At 35.5% G+C, this 20,821-nt stretch overlaps 3 protein-coding genes across 3 annotated transcripts; all 3 read left to right on the plus strand.

The window, feature by feature from the left end:
• Window positions 1-333: 333 nt before the first annotated feature.
• Window positions 334-20,443, plus strand: LOC101242942 (cyclin-dependent kinase-like 5). Its single transcript, XM_018817592.2, has 21 exons — window positions 334-535; window positions 9,385-9,495; window positions 9,858-9,892; window positions 10,499-10,544; window positions 10,676-10,812; window positions 11,112-11,167; window positions 12,178-12,396; window positions 12,698-12,887; window positions 13,334-13,483; window positions 14,064-14,145; window positions 14,358-15,221; window positions 15,305-15,354; window positions 15,690-15,863; window positions 16,206-16,284; window positions 16,359-16,619; window positions 16,926-17,043; window positions 17,280-17,370; window positions 17,795-17,874; window positions 18,195-18,333; window positions 18,856-18,931; window positions 19,974-20,443. The coding sequence occupies exons 2-21, from the start codon at window positions 9,426-9,428 to the stop codon at window positions 20,114-20,116; spliced, it is 3,060 nt and encodes a 1,019-aa protein (XP_018673137.1). The 5' UTR covers window positions 334-535; window positions 9,385-9,425; the 3' UTR covers window positions 20,117-20,443.
• Window positions 2,819-4,630, plus strand: LOC100183487. The gene is made up of 6 exons (XM_002121316.4): window positions 2,819-2,989; window positions 3,070-3,132; window positions 3,233-3,351; window positions 3,460-3,715; window positions 3,860-4,044; window positions 4,160-4,630. The coding sequence occupies exons 1-6, from the start codon at window positions 2,935-2,937 to the stop codon at window positions 4,379-4,381; spliced, it is 900 nt and encodes a 299-aa protein (XP_002121352.1). The 5' UTR covers window positions 2,819-2,934; the 3' UTR covers window positions 4,382-4,630.
• Window positions 5,746-8,785, plus strand: admp (transforming growth factor beta superfamily signaling ligand). Its single transcript, NM_001078517.1, is given in 6 exon segments — window positions 5,746-6,277; window positions 6,361-6,508; window positions 6,623-6,777; window positions 7,023-7,124; window positions 7,291-7,459; window positions 7,668-8,785. Coding segments are annotated over 6 exon segments (1,641 nt in total). The 5' UTR covers window positions 5,746-6,022; the 3' UTR covers window positions 8,480-8,785.
• Window positions 20,444-20,821: the final 378 nt, after the last annotated feature.

Genomic DNA, 20,821 nt, shown 5'->3' on the forward strand with positions numbered 1-20,821 from the left:
CGATGCTCATGCAAAACTTTACGCCGCCACAGGGTAAATGGCTATTGACATGAATGTAGGCTTCTGCTATTTGAATGTAAAACTTTATCGCCACCTAACGGTTCTTTGAAGTCTCATTGTGATTCTCGACAAAATTTGCCCACAGCACGAATTTGTTTCTTGGTTGTAGCTTGTTTGTCAGCTCTTGTTTCTTACTTATCGGTCACGTGTTTACGCCTTACTACAGAAGCGTGTGTCTTATGCGTACCTTAGGCAAATTGTATCTGAAGTAATCTAGCTATAGGCGAGGGTAATGCAGTATTTATTTACCTCGGTCATTTGGCCTTCTTACTAGTGCAGAGAATATCCTCTACAGTTTTAGACAAAAATATTTTAAAATATATAATAATGTTTCAGTGTTCAATAAAGCAGTGTTAAGTTACAAAAATCACTGTAAATGTTAGATTGAATGGACGATTAATATTTCTATTTAGTTAATTAAACAGCTTTCGATGGAGGTGATGATCACTCTAAAGAAGTAAAGAAGTTTTCCGTGGTAAGTCAACATGTTTTCCGTTTTATTGTTTTATTTAGCGTTTGTTTTTGCATTATACTGTATTGCTCCGTTCCTTTGTGTTTCTGGTAAGTAGAGCGTGTTTTTTAACTAAAGATGATTTTTTAAATTGATGATTAAAACAAAAAAAAACGATAAGAACAAAAAATGTTATAATATAATCTTCAATAACTAACTCAATAATATACAAATCACGTAGCATAATTCACGTAGCATAAAGAACCAAACGTGACTGTAGAGTTTTACACTATGGTTAATCGATAGGCCAAAGAAAAAAAACGCACAAGTGGGTTCAGTAAGCCGTGACGAAAGTAAATTATAGAAATAAAGCTAAATAAAAATTAAAAATGACGTAATTGCATTTTTTCGTTGTAAACTCACGAATGAATAAACGAATGTAACTTGATTTATCCTCAAGTGGCCAGAAATCCACAGTCGTTATAATTACACGGATGTTCATCGATCAGCTTACGAGTTACCATGTATTTTACTTTCTGGGTGATTGCTTATTTTTATATATGGCTGATAATTTGTACAACCCATCAGTGACCACTGGGTTGGAGCAATTACCGTTAAATTTCTTGCCAAGGACACATACGCCCACATTGGTAGCAGCGGCGAACCTCGAATCCATTACCTCGGCGTTGGGGACAGGCAAGCTAACCACCTTGCCACGGCGCCGGGCGTTAATAATCGTGATCATAATTAGTGACACACCACTAACATATTTGCTTTAATTATTTGCTAATGCATATATTAGCTACTACTGTTTTGGAAGAATTAGGAACCGAGACGTTTTGGTTTACAGCCCACGAATGAAACCACGCCACTTAGTGGTGAAACTATGTAGAGAAATATGTTTAGGGATGTACGAATATTAAGTGTACGTATAATGTATGCTTATCTATTTATCTATAAGGTATCCCAATCAATTTCGGGGTATTAGTTTTTTCGTAGGAAAGTAGTAATCAAATTTACCGGCCGTATTAGATCTTGTAAACGTCGTGGCAAAAATATTCAAAAACAGACTTCGTGGCAAAAATATTCAAAAACAGATTTTTCACATGCTTTGATTTTGAACATTATGTCAGTGTATGAAACGTCACCCAGGGTCCTAATTGTCTATATTAGGAATTACGAAATGTGTGTGTACTGTTTACCAAAACCGACTTGTAGTATAAACAAATGTCAAATTAGAGAATATTTTGGCGCACGCGCACTAAATCTTGTATTTTGAATTTTTGCCAAGAACAACTGACAGTAGATGGGGTAAAATAGGACACCTTTTCATTCTCATTTTCCGTCCCATTTGTCGAGATCATCGATCCTACATTACCAAACCCGATGTTCTTATGAAATCAACTAATCTCAGTTGTGGAAAAATACTTTTAAAACAGTTAGTTTGTATAGAACCACTAACAGTTGTGCACCTACCAATACACCAGAGATATTTTTCTACAAATCAATCGATACTGGAAGCAAAACTTTAGATTATTACTTTCTAAAAAGTTATAAGCGAAAAAGATAAAAACAAATGCGGAAATTTTTGTTATTGGCACACATTGCTTTTTTTGGCCGTTTGCTGCCAAACAATTAATAATATAAACTCTGCAACGTATGTCGAAACGTTTTATGAGTTATTATCGTATTAATCACATTGATACACCAGAACCTGTGTTATGACACACCTTTGTGTGTGGTATAAAGTTTCAGGAGCCCGGATTTACATAAAACAGATGTTGGATACAATGCGCTAATTTTTTTGTGGTTGGCTGTTGTCTCGTACTTTCCTCGGCGGTAGGAATGGGTGTACAGCAGGAGCATGTGTTCTTTGTTTTCGAGTAAAGAAACATTGTAAACAAGTGGAGCAGGCTACTTTGATGAGCTTGTAAGGTGCTTATAAAGGCGAGAGCAATCCTAGTAATGAACATAAACATTGGCGCGCTGCTGCTATTGTTGGACGGTTCCATGCCAGACGAGCCGCAGTGACATCATTAAAAATAACCGCGGCCAACCCCATGGCGACGTACGGGTAATTAGAGAAGGCGACATGAGCGCGCGACAGAGTCCTCAACGGCCGTTGACAAGCAAAAGTCTGTTGATTGTCGCTAATGCTCCTCGTAAGTATCGGGTCGCACTGGCTGGCCGTGTCTGCTTTTGTTACCAGCACGATGAGGCGGACGCCTGGCGACCTAAAGTTGTTGCCGTTCTGTCTGCTACTTGGGTCTCCGGTGAAAAAAGATCCAGCTTAAAAGGTGAACACAGAACGCCCATAGATTAGTATGAGAAACTTTCAGTTACAACAAGTGCAGCAAGTTCGTAAAGTACAGTTTTGAAATAGTAATATTCTACAGATAAGCCGACGGATTATATTCATCAGTATGATTATGAAGTTATTCGCATTCTTTCCATGCTTTTTCCTGTATCTAGTAGCCGGTGAGTTTTTTAAACCTACATTTTTTCGAGCTAACGGTTTGCGTGCATTGACAATAATATAAATATCATTTATTTTTCAGCTAAACAGACACCCCGGTCAAATTGTTGCAGAAGATTACCACATACATATAACATTGGATACGGTGAGTTATTCATCATTGTAGTGTGTGATGAATCACTATATATTATTTAACATAGGCTGATGTTTTCCTTATGTTTTTTAATATTTGAAATATTTTTTAGATATAACTGGGCGACCGTTGCAATTGGATGTTGGGCGCTGTAGCGCCTCCTGTGAAAATTCCGACGTCCTCCGGAGCAGCAGTTACATCAGTGTTCTTGCAAGAATCCGAGAGCGAAAGGTAGATATTTTGTGATAGTACAAAAACCTTATTAGTTTTGTTGAACAAAAAAATGTATAAAAAAACAAAAAAACGAGCAGGAATTAAAACTTCTATTGACGTTTGTAGGATAACTCTGCTGAATCGCTGACTTGCCGGACACATACCCACCACAGGGGAGAATGTCAGCCATCGGTCGTACATGTTGAGGCGGTCGCCTTTGATCGCGGCCCCAAGTATTATGACGTCATTGACGAATGTTCTTGCCGAAAAACTCCGAAAAGATGCGAAAGAATTCCGAAGATGAAAAGATTCTTCGCTGGCACTGGGTTCGAAGCCACGGTGGATGTTGGACAATGTGCCGGGGGTTGCCGAAAAGAGAAAAGTGAGTTGCAAATTATATAATACAAACTATAAACCGTTAATAACAGCTTAGAAATTATCTTTACAGAGATAACATGATTTTCCAGTCATTGAATTTTAAATTGTTAGTATTTGATTTTATTAAGCTGTAACGTTATACTTTCAGGTGGAAAAGGTTGTAGACCAACACGCACCGCTTCCAGACCAATTCTTGGTCCAAATGGGATGATAACAGTCCATACGATTGCTGAATGCAACTGCCAACCCACTTGTTACAGGCAACATTTTAACGTGGCTGTAACTGAAAGAGCTGAAAATAAAAGCACCGGCGAATACACTTTTAGAACAAAGGTAAGTTTTAATTTTCCGCGTTATAAGTGATTGTAAAGTTACTTTACGTAGATAAGTAATGCGACACGGAGGTGATACCAACGTATATATGTAGTTAAACGTATTTTTCCTTTAGGTAATCGACGTTGGAAGGTGTGTTGGTACCTGTGGCCCCATTGAACGATGCGTTGTTAGATCTAATAAAAGGAATCAGCACACTGGCGACACCAAGTGCCTCATGTCTTTGGAGACGGCTGACGTCACGTGTGCACCCACCCGTGTTAATGACATCACATATGTGGGGCGAAGTGGAGAAGTGGAACACGTTGCTCAAATCAGACGCTGCGGTTGCACATGAGAAGTTTTGCACTGACGTCATCAATACGTCATTAATCGTAGAAAGGAAGTGAGGCCAGGGATGAAACGGTTGGGTCGAACTTGTGGTTCCATTTTGCAGCGTTTTGTGCCTTGTCACTTTTTTGTAGCCGTGTACCACCAGTCATGTTTATAAAACACAGTATAGTTACTGTGATTTTGTAAAATAACTGCACCATTAAGCATAATCGAGCAACTTCACATTTTGTTTCAATACATACTTAGCTACAAATCACCGTGTGCTATTTTCCTTCGCTCTCCAAGCAATCGATCTGTTTTCTTAAAAGCTGATCAGCGCGCCGACACCGAGACAATGCAAATGGGCATTTTAGAAACTGCCTGGCACTCCGAGCTCAAGTGTTTTGATTCCAGGATTGCGTTCAGTTTCTTATTATTCTATTTTGTATTCAAGACCCATTTACACCGGCGCCTATTTTTCGAGTGCAGCACCAGGTGTGGGATGTCAACGTAACAATTAGATTGTTACGTTGTGTTGACGTCGACTACCGGTCCACGGCAACCCGAATGTTCCCTCCGGGTGGCAAAATTTTACACCTGCTTACGCCTTGTTTATATCTAAGCATTATGTAAAGAATCTTATAGTTTATTGTTTATTTTATTTTTTTAAATATACAAATAGTTAAATTTAAACAACCTACGGGAATAAAAACAATTCGGAAAAAAAAGAATATATCTGCCTGCTGCGCAGTCTATTTCAAAATCATTTCACTTAGAAACGAAACCGAAAATGATGCAATGCATTTTATTACATCTGAAAGGAAACGACAGAAACATTTTTGCTTTCACTAAAACGATTTAACCAATTTTAATATTAAAAATGTAAAAATAAGAAATACTTAAACTTCATTAATGAAAAAATGCAACAATTGAATTGGGCTTTGTATAATTAGTATTGTCACGCATGATGCTCGCGTGGATTGCGTGCATTTTGATGCGGTTGCATCTTAGACCAAGACGAATTAATTAGGAAAGAGACACAAATTACCTTTCGGTACAGAATGATACGTGCAAATTACCTTTCTCGACGTGGTTATCGGAGTTAATTGGCTTGCGCTTGTAATCCGTCGAAAAAGGCCGCAAGCTGTTATTGTTTGCTGCTTGAGGTGTGAATCGGCCGTGTAATTTGTGCACCCGGTTCGATCTTCGGCCAGCTGCCAACCAGGTTGGATTACTCATCAAACATGATCAAGGAAAGATTCTCTCCCTTCTTTCTTCGAGAAAAGTGCACTTACCGATTCAACTTTTCGATCGCATTTTCGCCAGAGCTTTCTGAGTGCAGGTGTATGGTCGACTGGTTTGGTTTTTGAGGACCCCTAGAGTGCTTACCACCGCAACACTGATAACGTGTTATCTACGGTTTACGGACAACTGCTGCGCTGCTCGTTCTCTCGGTCGACGCTCGTCGTATGTTTGCGAATTTTCGTACATCCGGAGATCAAATATCAGCGGGTGATTGAATGATCGGTCCGATTTAAGTGACAGGACTTCACCGACAGCACAGTAGATAAGCGGAGCAGAAGAATTTGGACACTCACATTGAGTTTGACATCTCAGGAAACAGATATATAGAAAGCAAACTACACGATACCAAAAACAATAGAAGATGTATCTTAGGCAGATAACTTATACGTTAATGATGGTGGTTTGCATGATTGCCGCAAAGCCTCGCTACAGAAAGCAGAAACGCACAACTGAAGTGGTCAGCAGAAGATTCTCAAATCCATTCTTCCACCAAAGCTCAGATATAAAATCCGCCGATGGAAGCATGGCAACTAAGCTGAAAAACGCAATGAAGAACTTGCCAGAAAATGTTAAAGATGACGCGATACATGAGTTTCTCAACATGTTCGGTTTACAGGTTTGTGGTTTATTTATTTGTAACTCATCCAACATTAAACGCAATATAAGAAGTATCTATCATTCTAAATATGACATTTCCAGGCTCCGGATAATGCCAACTCTATCCAACAAATCAAGAAACCGCCCAAGTACATGGTGGATCTTTATAATGCTATTGCAGATCAAGATGGTGTGACGCGGGCCCCGGATCTGTTGGATGCAGACACCGTCAGAAGCATTCCCAACATAGGTATTATATCTTACAATTTGTATCCATCATGTGATCCATGGACAATACGTGTCTTAATTGTGGCCCGAATAGACAGATTCAGTAATAACTTGACACTTATATTTCTTTTATCAGACTCGAGGTGCCCAGGTCGATGTCGTTTTGATTTGCAAGCAGTGGGTGAACACGAGGTGGTTTTGGATGCGGAACTTCATCTTTACTTTGAAAAACCTCCAACGCGTTCAGTTTCTTCCAGCAGGACCAGCAACTACATGATTAAAATTTATCAGGTTAGTTCCTGTTTTATATATTAAAAGCCATACTTTAAGAGATGTCGCCTCCAAATACAAATGAACCACAAAGTCACATTCATGGTAACTCCATAGCGGGCACGAGGTGCATGGAACAGAATACCGGTGTAATGTCGTTGCCTAGTCACGCAAGCATTAATAAGCTTCATTTATTCAATCAATTAATCAGTCATCCAAGTTAAAGAATGGGAAAGAAAACTTTTGAACAAAATATGTTGCTATAGATATTGTCGGACGGAGACGGAGAAATACAGAAAACACTCGTTGCAGGAAGGCGCCTTCCAGCCCGATTATTAGGGTGGCAGATATTTCCTCTTCTTACCTCCGTAAGTTGGCTAAATATTTTTTAACTTTTATTGATCTAGCTTATTTATCGGTCACATTCTCCAACACTGACGATTGAAAGTTTTGAACTGTTAGTTGCGCGGGATGACATATTTATAATAATTATATAATCTGTGTTTGCTATATTTTACTTGGTTTAATTTTTAGGTTGAAACTTGGAATAGCCGGAAAGATGACAATTTAGGCATTCTTGTTGAATGCACAACTGATAATGGCGAGGTGGTCGTTCAGCGAAGAGGGTTGAAAGGAAAATCCCCAATTCTAATACTCTTCACAAACGACAGCAGAAACAACATCCACAAAGCTAAGAAAGCAAGTACGTACATTGCGACGCACCGGGATTTATATACCGAGTGAAACATTTTATGTTGATAAATTAAAAATTGTTCTTCAACAACCAAGTTGCTACATTATGCCACAGTTAATATGCTCCAGCACTGTTAAAATCACATCGTTTGCTAATTCTGCCGTTATTAAGTGTTTCTGATTTATTGAATAATAATCTTTACTTTCTACTTTTGCAGAAGCAATGCAAGTTCTACACAATGCAAAAATGGCAACGATAAGCAATCAAAAACACCACATATCAGCAACAATTGCCGACATTCAAACTTCAAGACCTCGAAGGTCGCTAAGAAATGAGAATAGAAGACAGAAAAAGAATTCACGAAAAAGCAAAAACCGTCAAAATTCGAAACATAAGCACCAGGAAGAAACAAATGTGAAAAGTACCGAAGATTCTAGCTTTGTCGAATATGTACATCACCAAACAAAAAACACAACCACATTGTCCAAAAAGAATAACGGCAATCACGACACAGAAACCATATATACAGATGATCAATTTCAAGGGCAAGAATATGATTCCAATATATGGGAGACATATGATCTTGATTATGCATCTGATGGCAGCACCAAACCAGCGGCAGAAACTTCGCATTCTCGCCATCCAGTTAGTACGTCATCTGCACATTTCCCTTCGTTTTCAAGTCTTTCCACTGAAGCATCGGCAAGTCGACATTGCCGTCGTTACCCTTTATATGTCGACTTTGAAGAAATGGGTTGGTCAGGTTGGATTATTCACCCTCAAGGTTACAACGCATACCACTGCCGAGGAAAGTGTTCCTTTCCAATAAGTCAGAATTTGAAACCAAGCAACCACGCGACGGTACAAAGCATCATGCATACTCTCGGTCTTGGGGGACAGCCTGTGGACATGCCTTGCTGCACACCCGACAAACTGTACGATATAAATCTGTTATACTTTGACCACAATGATTATGTTGTCCTGAGACGATACAAGGACATGGTTGCTGCATCGTGTGCCTGCAGATGAATTCAATCTTGGTATTCATCTCATACAACCGGTATGGTGTCCAGCAGCGAAAGCCGGCCGTGGTTCTACACGACAGTGGAGGAGTCAACAGAACACAAAGCTCCCTAAAATTTATTGCAATGTTTAGCGCACTTGCACTGTTTAAGATAAAATTGTCTTGTTTTGCGTTTACTTCGTTACTAGATTAACATGCCTGAGAATCGGTGCGATTTTCGTTCCGTGATTTCGTCCTTATACGTCATGTCGAGTGGAATACATGTATCGCGCATACCTTTGAACAAACCGCAATAAAAACAAGATTGCAAAGCTGTAGTCTAATTAGAGTCCGCCTGGCTGAAATGGCATTGCTTGCAACAGGATAAACCCACTGCCGCTTTCAGTCAAAACTTAAAAAAATCAAATTTTGACAAAACAGACAAAACAAAATGTACGACAAAAAAGTTGTAAGAACATATACGTCCCCATTAAACAACAACAAGTGATGGAAACATCCATCGTTTTTTTGTCGTTAGGTGGTGCTAACAAGTAGCGTTCCTTGTTGCCAAGTTGCTAACACAGTTTTATTTTGACGTAAAAATCGCGATTTCTTTGACGTTTCGCAGTTTCAACATGAACTTATAAATACCCGAGCCAATATTTATTATTTACGCAGGCGTTTATTTATTTTAGCCCATTCAAATAGCTGTGTACCCAATAAGAGGTTTGGAAGTAGTATGCAATTTAAAAGTAAACATAGGCAAGCGCAAAACAGTTATTTGTTTGCAATATCCAGTCCTTTTATGAAATTATTTGTTGTAATATTTTTTTCTGATCCGTTTACAAGTTTGTCCAGGTGAAATGTTGAAATTGATAAACTCAGTTTTTAAATACATGAGATATACATTATAACACATGGAGACTTTCAGAAGTGAAACTAAAAGAAATTTCCTATTATAATAATTTGTCAATGGTGGTGCATGATTTGTCAAATACATCTTCGATGAACAAATACGATGTTCTTGGAGTAGTTGGAGAAGGTGAGACTTAATCTTTCATATCACTGATCAATAATTTAAGATGTTTTGTAAGGACAAGGAAAGACGCTCTGTTTAAAATACAAATACCCTACACTTTTCATGGTTATACAGAATAATGCTACAAAAACTATTTAAATCTTCAAATAATGGCCTATTTTTATTTAAAATAAAAACACATTACGTATTTAATAACAATTGAAAAAGCAAAACAAATAAGCTAATTATATATGTATGTAGACCATCATCCAATGGCTAGTTTTATGCATAATGTATTTTATATGAATGATACAAAGCAGATGGTGGCATTTTTTACGGGTAATTTGTAAAACAGTACAAGTCTAAAAACCTTTAAAATTTAACAGGTGCATATGGAGTGGTTTTAAAATGCAGGCACAAGGTAAGTTTATGCTAAATGTCTTGTAATTTATGTCTAAAATATTTGTCTTAAGAAATTTATCCCTAAATAAATAAAACAAATTATTTTTAAAAAGTAACTCAGTTTACAATAAAGTTTGATCAAAGTTGCTGCAGTGAGACATTTAAAGCAACCGAATACTTTAAAGCATCTTCGGTATTCGGCCACCATTAAGCTTATGTGTGCTTGGCTTCCACTCAATGGATACACTCGTCTTGTTGGCTTAAGCCCCTTTGTCATTTCCCTTTGTCATAAATGACAATGCCACTTGTAGAATGTGTGTTGCGGGTCGTCTTTGTCAGCCCTTTTTACTGACAAGCACCTCCAGCAGTCAATATTGAAGCTATAAACACAAAACTGATATTAATGTTGGCCTACAATGGTGCCTGATTAGTAATATAAGTTAACCAACACAGTAGTGGTAGTATTGTCTGGGCGTTTGTCACAGACTTACTCCTTCCTTTACTTTAAAATCCTGATATACATATTAGAACTTAAAGTGTATTTAAAGTAACACAGTTGCCATTTTACATAAAATAATTCAACATATTCATATGACACATTTTTATGAACAATTCTTACATTTAGGAAACCCAAGAAATCGTTGCAGTTAAAAAGTTTAAAGACAAAGAAGGTAGGTTTTTGCAGAAACATTTCCCAATAGAATTACCTATACACACATGGGTGGTGCTGTGTATTTGCTTTATGTACCAACACACATACATCTCTGCAGCATCAAATAAACTTACCATGTTTTATATTTAGATAACGAAGATGTACAAAGGACAACATTACGTGAGCTTAAGATGCTCAAAACACTCAAACAGGAAAACATTGTTGACTTAAAAGAAGCTTTTCGGCGGAGAGGAAAATTATATCTCGTGTTTGAATATGTTGAAAAGGTTACTTAAAGATGCTTTGATTTTAAAAGGGCAGCAAAAACGAAGTTTTATTTAATGTTATTAAAATCCACACTCCATGTTAATTAAAATCCACACTCCATGTTATTTTATATTCCAGTATAAAAGGCTGGTATTTTAATGATTGAATTTAAGTCATGCCGTGTGTCTTGATCATGAATTGTTTTGGTATGTTTGTACTACCAATGTTTAACATTTTACCTCAATTTCATAGGAATTATTTTATATCACTCCCATGTATCGTTGTTATATAGAAATGTAATATAAGCTGTTTTATTCAGAACATGCTTGAACTACTTGAGGAAAAACCGAATGGTGTTCCTGCTGAGAAAGTGAGGTAAGGTTTTTGATTTGAAATAACTTTGTTTATTTATCTCGTTTCGCGGGCAACCAAAATCGAACACAGGTGTCTAATTTTAAAACCTCATACCTGCTGATGATTTACAATGTATGGGACTTTTTTTTATATATTCCTTTTTATAGACAATTTATTTTGTTAAGTAATTTTCCAAAGACACACTTCCACAATGGTAGCAGCACATAGCATTGAATCCAGTATCTTTTGATTAGGATGCAGGCTCCCAACCACTTAACTAAGGCACTTATTAAATGTTTGGTTTAATAAAGCCGTATGAAAATAGAGTTATCTTGATAACAGAGTTTACTTTCACTTCAAACTGTTACTAAAGCTTCCAACCAAATTAGGTTTCTTATTTTGTGTGTGTTGTTAATGAAACGTCACCAGCGTCACTAGGTATGCACGTACTGGTGTTTGCTAAAGCTTGTTGAACCTAAAACTGATTTACTCAGCCGTTAAACTATTTCTGATTGTCAAACAAACCAATGTAAAGCATGTCTTCTTCACTACGGGTGTGTATTGACTCTAACATAACAAAGACATTTTCTTTTGTGCGGGTTTTCGTGCAAACAGTGCGTGTCTATGTTCTGTGTATTCAAGCATACATACTTGCGTATTAAGTGTGTAAGGTTGCCACGCCAATAGATAGCATACACAGAACAAAGATTGGTAAAAATGTAAGAAAAACAGTAATATCTGTCACGACTGTCAGAGTTCTGGCTCTCATCGCAATAAATGGCTGACCTTTTGTTTGTGTTTATTAAAATTTCAATTCATTAAGCACCATGTCTGAACTTGCTATTTAAGTGCTTGAAACTTAAAGACCCTTCTGGTAGAGATAAGTTTACATAGCTGGCTATAAAGTTTCACAGAAACAGAAATTAGAATCTTTGGATTCCTGGTACAATAAAGCACTTCACATAAACATTTATTATTTAAACAGTATTTTCAATGAAATAAAACAAATTTATTTTTTATTTAAATTGCAGAAGTTACATCTACCAACTAATCAAAGCAGTGCACTGGTGTCATGCAAATGATGTAATTCACAGAGATATCAAACCAGAAAATCTTTTAATAAGTTCTCATGATGTCTTAAAGCTTTGCGATTTTGGATTTGCACGACCAGTGTCGTTGTCGAGTCGTAATTCGGCATACACTGATTATGTGGCCACTAGATGGTATCGTTCACCAGAATTGTTGCTTGGGTAATCTATTTGTTTTTTTAGTATAATAATTAAATGAATTCTTTTTAGGTATTTCTATTTGAATGGGATAGTTTATTAATGTGACACTTTAAGGTGTCCTATCTGACCCAACCCTACTATATACAGTTTTTAAAAATGGATTAATTTCTGACAAAGCATAAACGCATACATCCAGGAAAAATGTTCTAAAGACGTAACAAAATTAGTTCGGGAAAAATTAACTAAAAGAGCAAACATATATTCAACATTCATTGTATCACTTTATACTTAAACATATAATTCTTACATTACTTATTTACAGAGTAAAATATGACAAAGGGGTTGATGTCTGGTCAATAGGATGTATATTGGGAGAGCTGAGTGATGGTCAGCCTTTATTTCCCGGTGAAAGTGAAATTGATCAACTTTTCACGATCCAGAAAATGTTGGGGAGTCTTCCACCTTGTCAGATGAAAATTCTTTTTACAAATCATCGTTTTGCTGGTTTGAAGGTAATGCTTGGTAATTTAGATTGAAGATTTGTCATTCAGAACAAGGGATGATATTGTTTCTTAAAACATATTTGTGGCAGTCATATTTTATATACAAAATCATTTTGTTTTATTCTATTTTGGTAAGATCCAACAATGGGGTATGACATGGGAAATTGACTAGTGGTGGCCCATTATTAATCTTGCTAAGTTAATAAATGCTTTAAATTGGAACATTCAAAGTGTTTCTAACCTAATAATGGGGTGATTTGGTAAACATTGTTTAAAAATGTTTCATTTAGATTGAAATGATCATAGTCAGAAATTTTCTTTCTCGATTAAGTCAGATAGGTAAAAATAGTATTTACCTGGGTAAATAGTCGCTCTCATTAAATCACCTAAAATCACTGTTTTCTAGTTTTTTGTTTGTCACTGTTGTTCAAAAGTAAAGTCAATGTTCATTTTAGTTCCCCACACACTTCCAACCTATCACTTTACAACGAAGATACTGTGGAACAATCAATGGGCTCATGCTGAGTTTTATGTCAAGTACTTTGGTGATGGATCCAACAAAAAGAATTACAACACAACAATGTCTTGAACATAACGCCTTTCAGGTTAGCCTAAGTCTAATGCAAAGACTAGTTATTCCACATGTGTATTTATAAGTATGTTTTTAAAAGATTTTCATAGGATTTTAGGGGACAAGAAATTTCTATTTTTTCCATTTTTGACATACATAAAAACATACTTTTAAAAGTTTTTCATAGGACTGTAATTGGGGACAAGTTTTCTTTTACATTTATGTTATAATTTCCATTTTTTAATAAATTTTTCAATAAAAATTTCTATTTTTTCTATTTCTGACAGACTTAAATATAGGTGTAGTAGTTCCAAATTAAGTGACTTCCCAATATGTTATATACCTATGCAAGAAAAAAATAGTTTCAAAGGAGTCCTTTGTAAATGCCAAGTAATAATACAGAACCACAAAATTAATATTTATTTTATTTTTTTTGTAGGGATGTAATAAGTAATAAAGGATAAAAATAATGCAGGTTTAAAAACTTTTTTGTTAAGTATCAAATATTTTTACAAAACAAGAACTTGCAAAATAGAGTAAAGCTCGTTTGAATAAATGTTTGTAAAGTGCTCTACTAGAATATTCATGACTTACATTATATTAATTTAACACAGACCGAGCGTTTAAAGGACAAGAATCTTGATTACTTTCGTGAAGCAACCAAACCTGGAAGTATAAGACCAAAGTCAGCAAAAGGTATGTGAACATTTATTGCGAATAAAACTATATATATACTTCAAGTTTAGTAGCATGTAGATATTTTATCAGGTCTGGTACTAAGAAAATGAATTACCAAGTTGCTTCAAGCAGTTTTAGTCATTCTTTATAAGAAGCTTCATTTTTGTGTAGCGCAACTGTTTATATGTAAAATAATTGTAGTTTTTTTGTTGATAATTATCTATTATTAGGTTCGGTGAAGGGAAAAAAGGGGAAAAATGGCGGAGATGAAATTGACAACTACAACATATCACAAGTGCCTTCCAATGTTGATCTGCTTACTTACCAACCCAACAACACAGCGGGAAGAAATGATAAATTGAATGACACTTATGAAGCCAATCTTGCTGCAACAAAACGTGGAAAGAAAAGTAACAAACTCATGCATTTGCTGAAAGACAAAGTGGAACCAAAGTCAAAATCACCAGATGAACTTCCCAGGTTTAGAAGCATAAACGGGACTTCCCCTGATAAGGAAATTGACGAGTCACCGAAACGTAATAATGCTGACTCAACGCCGAAAGTCACACCAAGCAACATCGGATGGGCACCGAAGAACAATAGTTCTGCTGAAGAGATATTAAGTAGTCCAGAAGCAAAAGAAGTTCAAGAGGAGAATGTTGAAGGAATGTTTGTGAAACGAAACAGTGTTCGCCATAAATCCCCACATCCTGTCGATCCAGCAAAGGAAAATCAATCTGCGTTCCAGAGAAAAGGTAGCCATCGTTTTAAACATGGAGCAACTAAAGAAGAGACAAGTGAGAAGAAATCTATGAAACGAGAAAACAAAGAGAACTTATACCGAGACTGTAGGTCCTCTTTTGCTCATCATCGAGAGGTTGTAGAAGAAGCTCCCGGACACTGCTCTCCTCCGGACTTGAAGAATGCACAGCCGTCTAAATCTTCTGTCAACATCGTAGAGCAGTCGGAAGAGCTTAGTCCTCCTCAAAACTATCATAACTTCCAATCTGACGAAAGCAAGATATCAACCGTGGACACAAATGTTCGGACAGCAATTGCAACGACTCTGCATGTCCCAACTATAAATTTTAAAGGTAACATTGAGAGCAAAGCTTTTCATAGATTTTTGCTCATGTTCCCCTTAAACTCTTTAAATCACCATTGTTTTCCTTCCCAGCTTCACAAAGCAACAACACTGTGGACGAACGAACAACTCATGTTATGAAGGTAATTCTTTATGTTTTCTTTTATTTTTTTAGTTACTTTTAGTAAAACCTAAATAAATTTTATACAAAAAAAAACTTTATAACATAATTAAATTTCAAAATGTATAGTCCTGAGCGTTTTAACTAAATGATGAAGTTATAACAAAAAAGAAAACTTTTTTTGTTTGCTAACATGACGATGACCCTATTATATAACGATGTTAGCCAATTTGTTTATTATACCTTACCAGTTATCCACACAAATAAAATACGTAATTTCAATTTAAATAATACATAGCTTTATAGACATTTGATCCAAATTAATTTCATCAAAATTTCAATTACCTGTTTTCTCAGCCCTCTAAATCAAGAATTGGTGAAAGATCGGGACATACAAGAGACTCGCATCATAAAGATGAACATAGTGATCAGCAGAAGTCCGGAGGAGAATATCCAACATCCAAAGGAGTAGTAAACAGTGTAAAGAGCTTCATGACATCTATGCCTGTGGATGAAAGTTATGAAAACAAGGTGAACTTATTTTATAGATTTGTAAAATTCTATAGCTTTTGGGAAGGCTTTCTAAAGTTTTAAACATGTAAAACATACTTATTTATTAATTTTTTTCGATTTTTGTGTATGTGTATTGGCATATACTATTTGGTGAAAAATGTAACTTGTAATTTCTTACTTCTTTTTAAACTACATAACACATACATGTTGAACATTGTGTTAAACTTGCGATAATCCCCAGTTAAAAAACTTTTATGTAAAACATTGTAATAGACATGTTCACCATTATAAGAGATTTTTAGTTATTTTAACATCATACCTCAACAACATTACCTAACCAATACCTTCAACACTTTTCAGAACAATGTGTCAGACCTTGCAGATTATAAAAAGGAACTAAAAAGAATAAAATCAAGTTTATTTGGAAAAAAGGGAAGCAGTAAGTTACACAACCTCAATTAATTTGCACCACGACCTAAACATTGTTGAACTAATATTTACTTTTCTGATAAGGAGTCCAACGCCATGAGTCGCTTGATTCGAACCAATCAACTTCTAGCATTGGCAGCGGCAGACAGCGTTACCAGGGTAACGATACAAACAGCAATCGGTTTCTGCAACCGTGCATGTCCACAGTTGCAGAAGGTGGGATTACCCATCATGCACAGCAACACTCGGACCTGACAGGGATGACATCATGCTCCGGTGTCGGGCAGTCTAGTTCAAAGTCAAGTAAAGTGTCGAGGGACCGACGTGTGAAAAGTCATTATTATGGTAATTTTCTCTTTTGATTTATGTTCCTATTTATGGGTCAACCCTGGTTCAAGTCCCATGGTGTGCGTCTTCGGGGGATCTCACCCCCACAGAGTTCTGAGTCATTTTCCATGTTTATCTGCATGATATATATCTGTGTTTACCTTTGTCATAGCCTTACGGAGTGTTTTACAAACACAACACCTATTAATTTGTCATAATCTATCTGTTTACTTCACTATCACAGTTTCAAGTTTATTAAACCAATAATTTCGTTTCTCCATTTACCAACCAATTCTCCTAACATACGTTGTGTTTCCGTTACAGATTCGAATCTCGACAGCGAGCATGATAACAGTCCTTCAATCACAAACCCTCACATTGCAAGAGCTTACTCTCGTCTACATCAGTTTCAAATAGAAGAACAAACTTCACACGATTCCATGTAAGCTGTTTCTATATAAGTTGCATTGTAGTTAGCCTCGGTGTTGTTGCAATACTTAATGTAACTTCCATATTTGCTAAAGCTGAATAAATAAAGTATTAAAAAATAAAGCATTAAAAAGTAATAAAACCAAATTTACTTGTAGGAATCAAGCAATTAACTGCAAATTGAGCAAAGAAGCTTGCCAAAATGCACATTATTATCTTTACAATAATTTGTTTTTTGTTTGTTTCCAGTGACAACTCATGGCGTGAACCCAATACTTCAACTAACAGAAACGCTATTCAAAGTATTTTGAAGAAAAAGAAAAAAGGAAGAAGAAATAAGGTATTTATGTTGTGTCTAGTATTTATCATATTCATGTTTTTGTCAATTACACAGAGTTCTAACATCGTTGTAACTGTGAACTGACTATAACTAAAATTTCCTGCATAAAACAGCTTCAATTAAACCATAACATAATTTGTATTTATCGCTTAGCCTTAGATTAAAAAAGGTCATATTGTTAACAGTGGAGAAGAGATAAGAATTTACAGAAAATAGGACAGTCGCTATAACATGCTAAGGGAAAATAAATGATTACTTAAAATGTGGCTTTTAAACCATATATGCACTCATAGTGGGTTGCAAATGTTTAATTAAAACACATTACTGTGTAGTTAGATACAACCAAAATTACCACATTGTTTTTACCCAAACAGTATCTTGGTAATTTCAATTCTCTCTCATATAATATTAATACTTTATTAAGGTAAGCACAGTTGAAGGTGACCACCTTACTATCCACAACCCTGGGATGGTTAAACAACATATAGCACTGTGGGATAGCAGGTATGCAATTTATTAATACAAATTCTCAATGTATTTTGTGTTGCATATTTTCTTTTTGTGTTGTAATGCTAAACTAAATATGAACAGAAATGCTCACGGAATGCAGAATTTTTAATGTTTTAATTTTATTTGTGGTAAAAATAAAAAATAGCTTCTTTGAATACTATATAATAATACTAAAAAAATAAAAGGAAAAATGCAGGGGGCAGATAACTACTCTGAACACTTTAATAAAACTAAAAATAAATAAAAATGTAAAAAAATGTTTGCACTGCCAAAGCTCTTATTTTTTCATTTGTTATGTTATATAAACCTTTCAGGGCAACAAACAGTAGACAAGTGACGAACACTTCAACATCTCGTGGGCTCCGTAAACTTGTTCACACACCATCATCCTTACTTGCTTCAGAACACCAGCAACCTTACAACAGCCAGCAGTTTCCCCATATAGCTCCTAATGTAGGTTTTAGTTTGTTTCTATTTGTTTGAATTTTTTTTATCATTTTGGTAAAATTGGCCAATACTAGTCAAATCCAAGCCGCTTGTAGTAACTGGATGTATGTCCTGATCCATATGAAATACAATAATTCTTGAAGCAATTTTGTTATGTATTAGTTGATTATACCACTCTTGTTTAGTAAAGTTTTATTATAGTTGTATGACATTTTTTGCTTTAATAAGCTGTTCAATATTTAAATGCTGGGCAAGACACTTAACGGTAATTTCTCCAACCCAATGGTCATCATGAGTTGTCCAAATTATCAGCCATACATAAAAAATAAATATAATTCCCTCAAAAATAATCTACAATAAAGTAACATACATTGTAATTTGTAAGCTGGCATGGGGTGTATGAAAAATCACCCATGTTATAACAACTGTCATTTTTAGCAAGTTTTCATGCAATATTGGTAAGTAACAGACAAGATCTTCTGGTAATAATTATTAAATCAAGAAACCAACTTTATTATCATGATACAGAATGAAAGAAACACACGATCTACAAATAACTATCAATATCAACAAAACTCACGACATGAAAGAAAGAACCCAATAGGTAATTTACTAATTTTTAAATTAAGGATATAAATAAATTCACGTTATGTAATACTTTGCCTATGGTACTTCTACAAACCTTTGTGCTTTACAAACCAAATGATTCCTAGTTTGAATTATTTTCTTTTGATAGCCCAAAATTATTATAAGCAGAACAACATGCATTTAAATTATTATAAGCTGAACAACATGCGTTTGCCATCCCCTTTTATAGTTCTTTCAACTGGAATTGTACATAACAGATTCCTCCTTTATAAATATATATGCATTAATTTTAATCTTCTAATTATAAATTTTATGTGTTATAAAGTGAATATGAATAATAATATTTTAGTTGATTCATTGAAAAGATTATTTATATGCTGATAAGGTGAGATAGATATTGTCATTTCGTTGTAAAATAAATTAATTTGTCACTTCATGTATCCACGGCATTGGGCTGCCCGTATAGTACAGCATGGTGCATAATGTCAATTTTGTATCTAAAGTGAGAATTTTGTATCCACCATTTTCCAGCGCTGTGGCAAAGTGGTTAATGCGCATGCTTTTAACTCCGAGGTAATGAGTTCAAGGCTTGTCGCTGCTACCATTGTAAGAGTATGTGTTCTTGGGCAAGACAGTTAACGACAATTGCCCCAACCCAGTAGTCACTAATGGGTTGCCTAAATTATCAGCCATACATAAAAAAAACACCCAAAACAATCGCCCAAAAAGCTACAGTCGTAAGCTGGAAAGAGGTGTATAACAAAACACCTCTGTTATAGCATATGTTGTTTTCCGGACACGCAAATATAAAGTAAGATACATTCATTCATACTATGTTTATGATATTTTAATAACGACCATGCTGCTTTTAATGTTATTTGCACGAGCTGAAACTATTCTAACCTCAACTGGTCCAACTGCAGCAGTTAAATAAAAAATCAAGAATCGCACAAAGTTGGGTGAATTAAGCTACTGTACCCATGTTTATAAACTCTATTGTCGCACAAAGTAAAGAAGATATAAGATCACCTATTTATTCACAACCAATGATATTTCAGATTACTCTCTTGAAGAGCAACTTCACAGTGACCTGCACATAAGTGGAGGAAACAGTCTTATGTACGAAGCTACAACCCCAAGGACCCAAACCCATACCCTGGGTCCAATAAAGAGCGCAAAACGACGAAAAGGACCTGACTAGTCAACAAACAAAGACACACCAATATAAACTAAACCATAAACCCCTCGCAGCTGTGGATTAATTTTATTACAACTCGGTACATATCATATTTGCTGCAGCTATATCACTGTATTCACAACCGTCCACTTTACCAAGTGCAACTTTGCTTCTTCAAGAAACCCCACAGCCTACCTCTGTTCCTGCATCCTTCTCTGGCGTTATTATACTCCCCTATATTATCCACTTGTATTGTTGGTTTTTCATCATTTTGTTTCAAAACTTTTTGTTCTGCTTTTATTTTATTACAGCAGCCAGCAAAGTTGGCAAAATAAAACATTTAAACCAAAACTTGTATAAAAGTTCGAAAATGATTCAGGATATTTTTAGTGGAATTATTCATTTAATATTACACAACAAGAAACTATGAATAAAATAAATCTGTTCATAAAGCAAATGCTGACAGAAACAAATATTGTCACAGGCCATACATAGGGTGAGAAAGAAAAACTAACTTATATATATATACTTATGCATGAGAGCAAGAAATCACAGCTCTAATTAATAAACCTGTAGTTAACCCTTTTACTACCACGGTTAACTGAGATCGATCCAAAATTAACCAACAAAATAGTTTTTATTTTCTATTTATGACTGAACAGTAGGTATAATTATAATAGTATTTTTATTTACATGTGGATGCTAGGATTACTATATTCATCAATTTCT

The sequence above is a fragment of the Ciona intestinalis genome, chromosome 2 (assembly GCF_000224145.3).
Source record: "Ciona intestinalis chromosome 2, KH, whole genome shotgun sequence".
Classification (NCBI taxonomy): domain Eukaryota; kingdom Metazoa; phylum Chordata; class Ascidiacea; order Phlebobranchia; family Cionidae; genus Ciona; species Ciona intestinalis.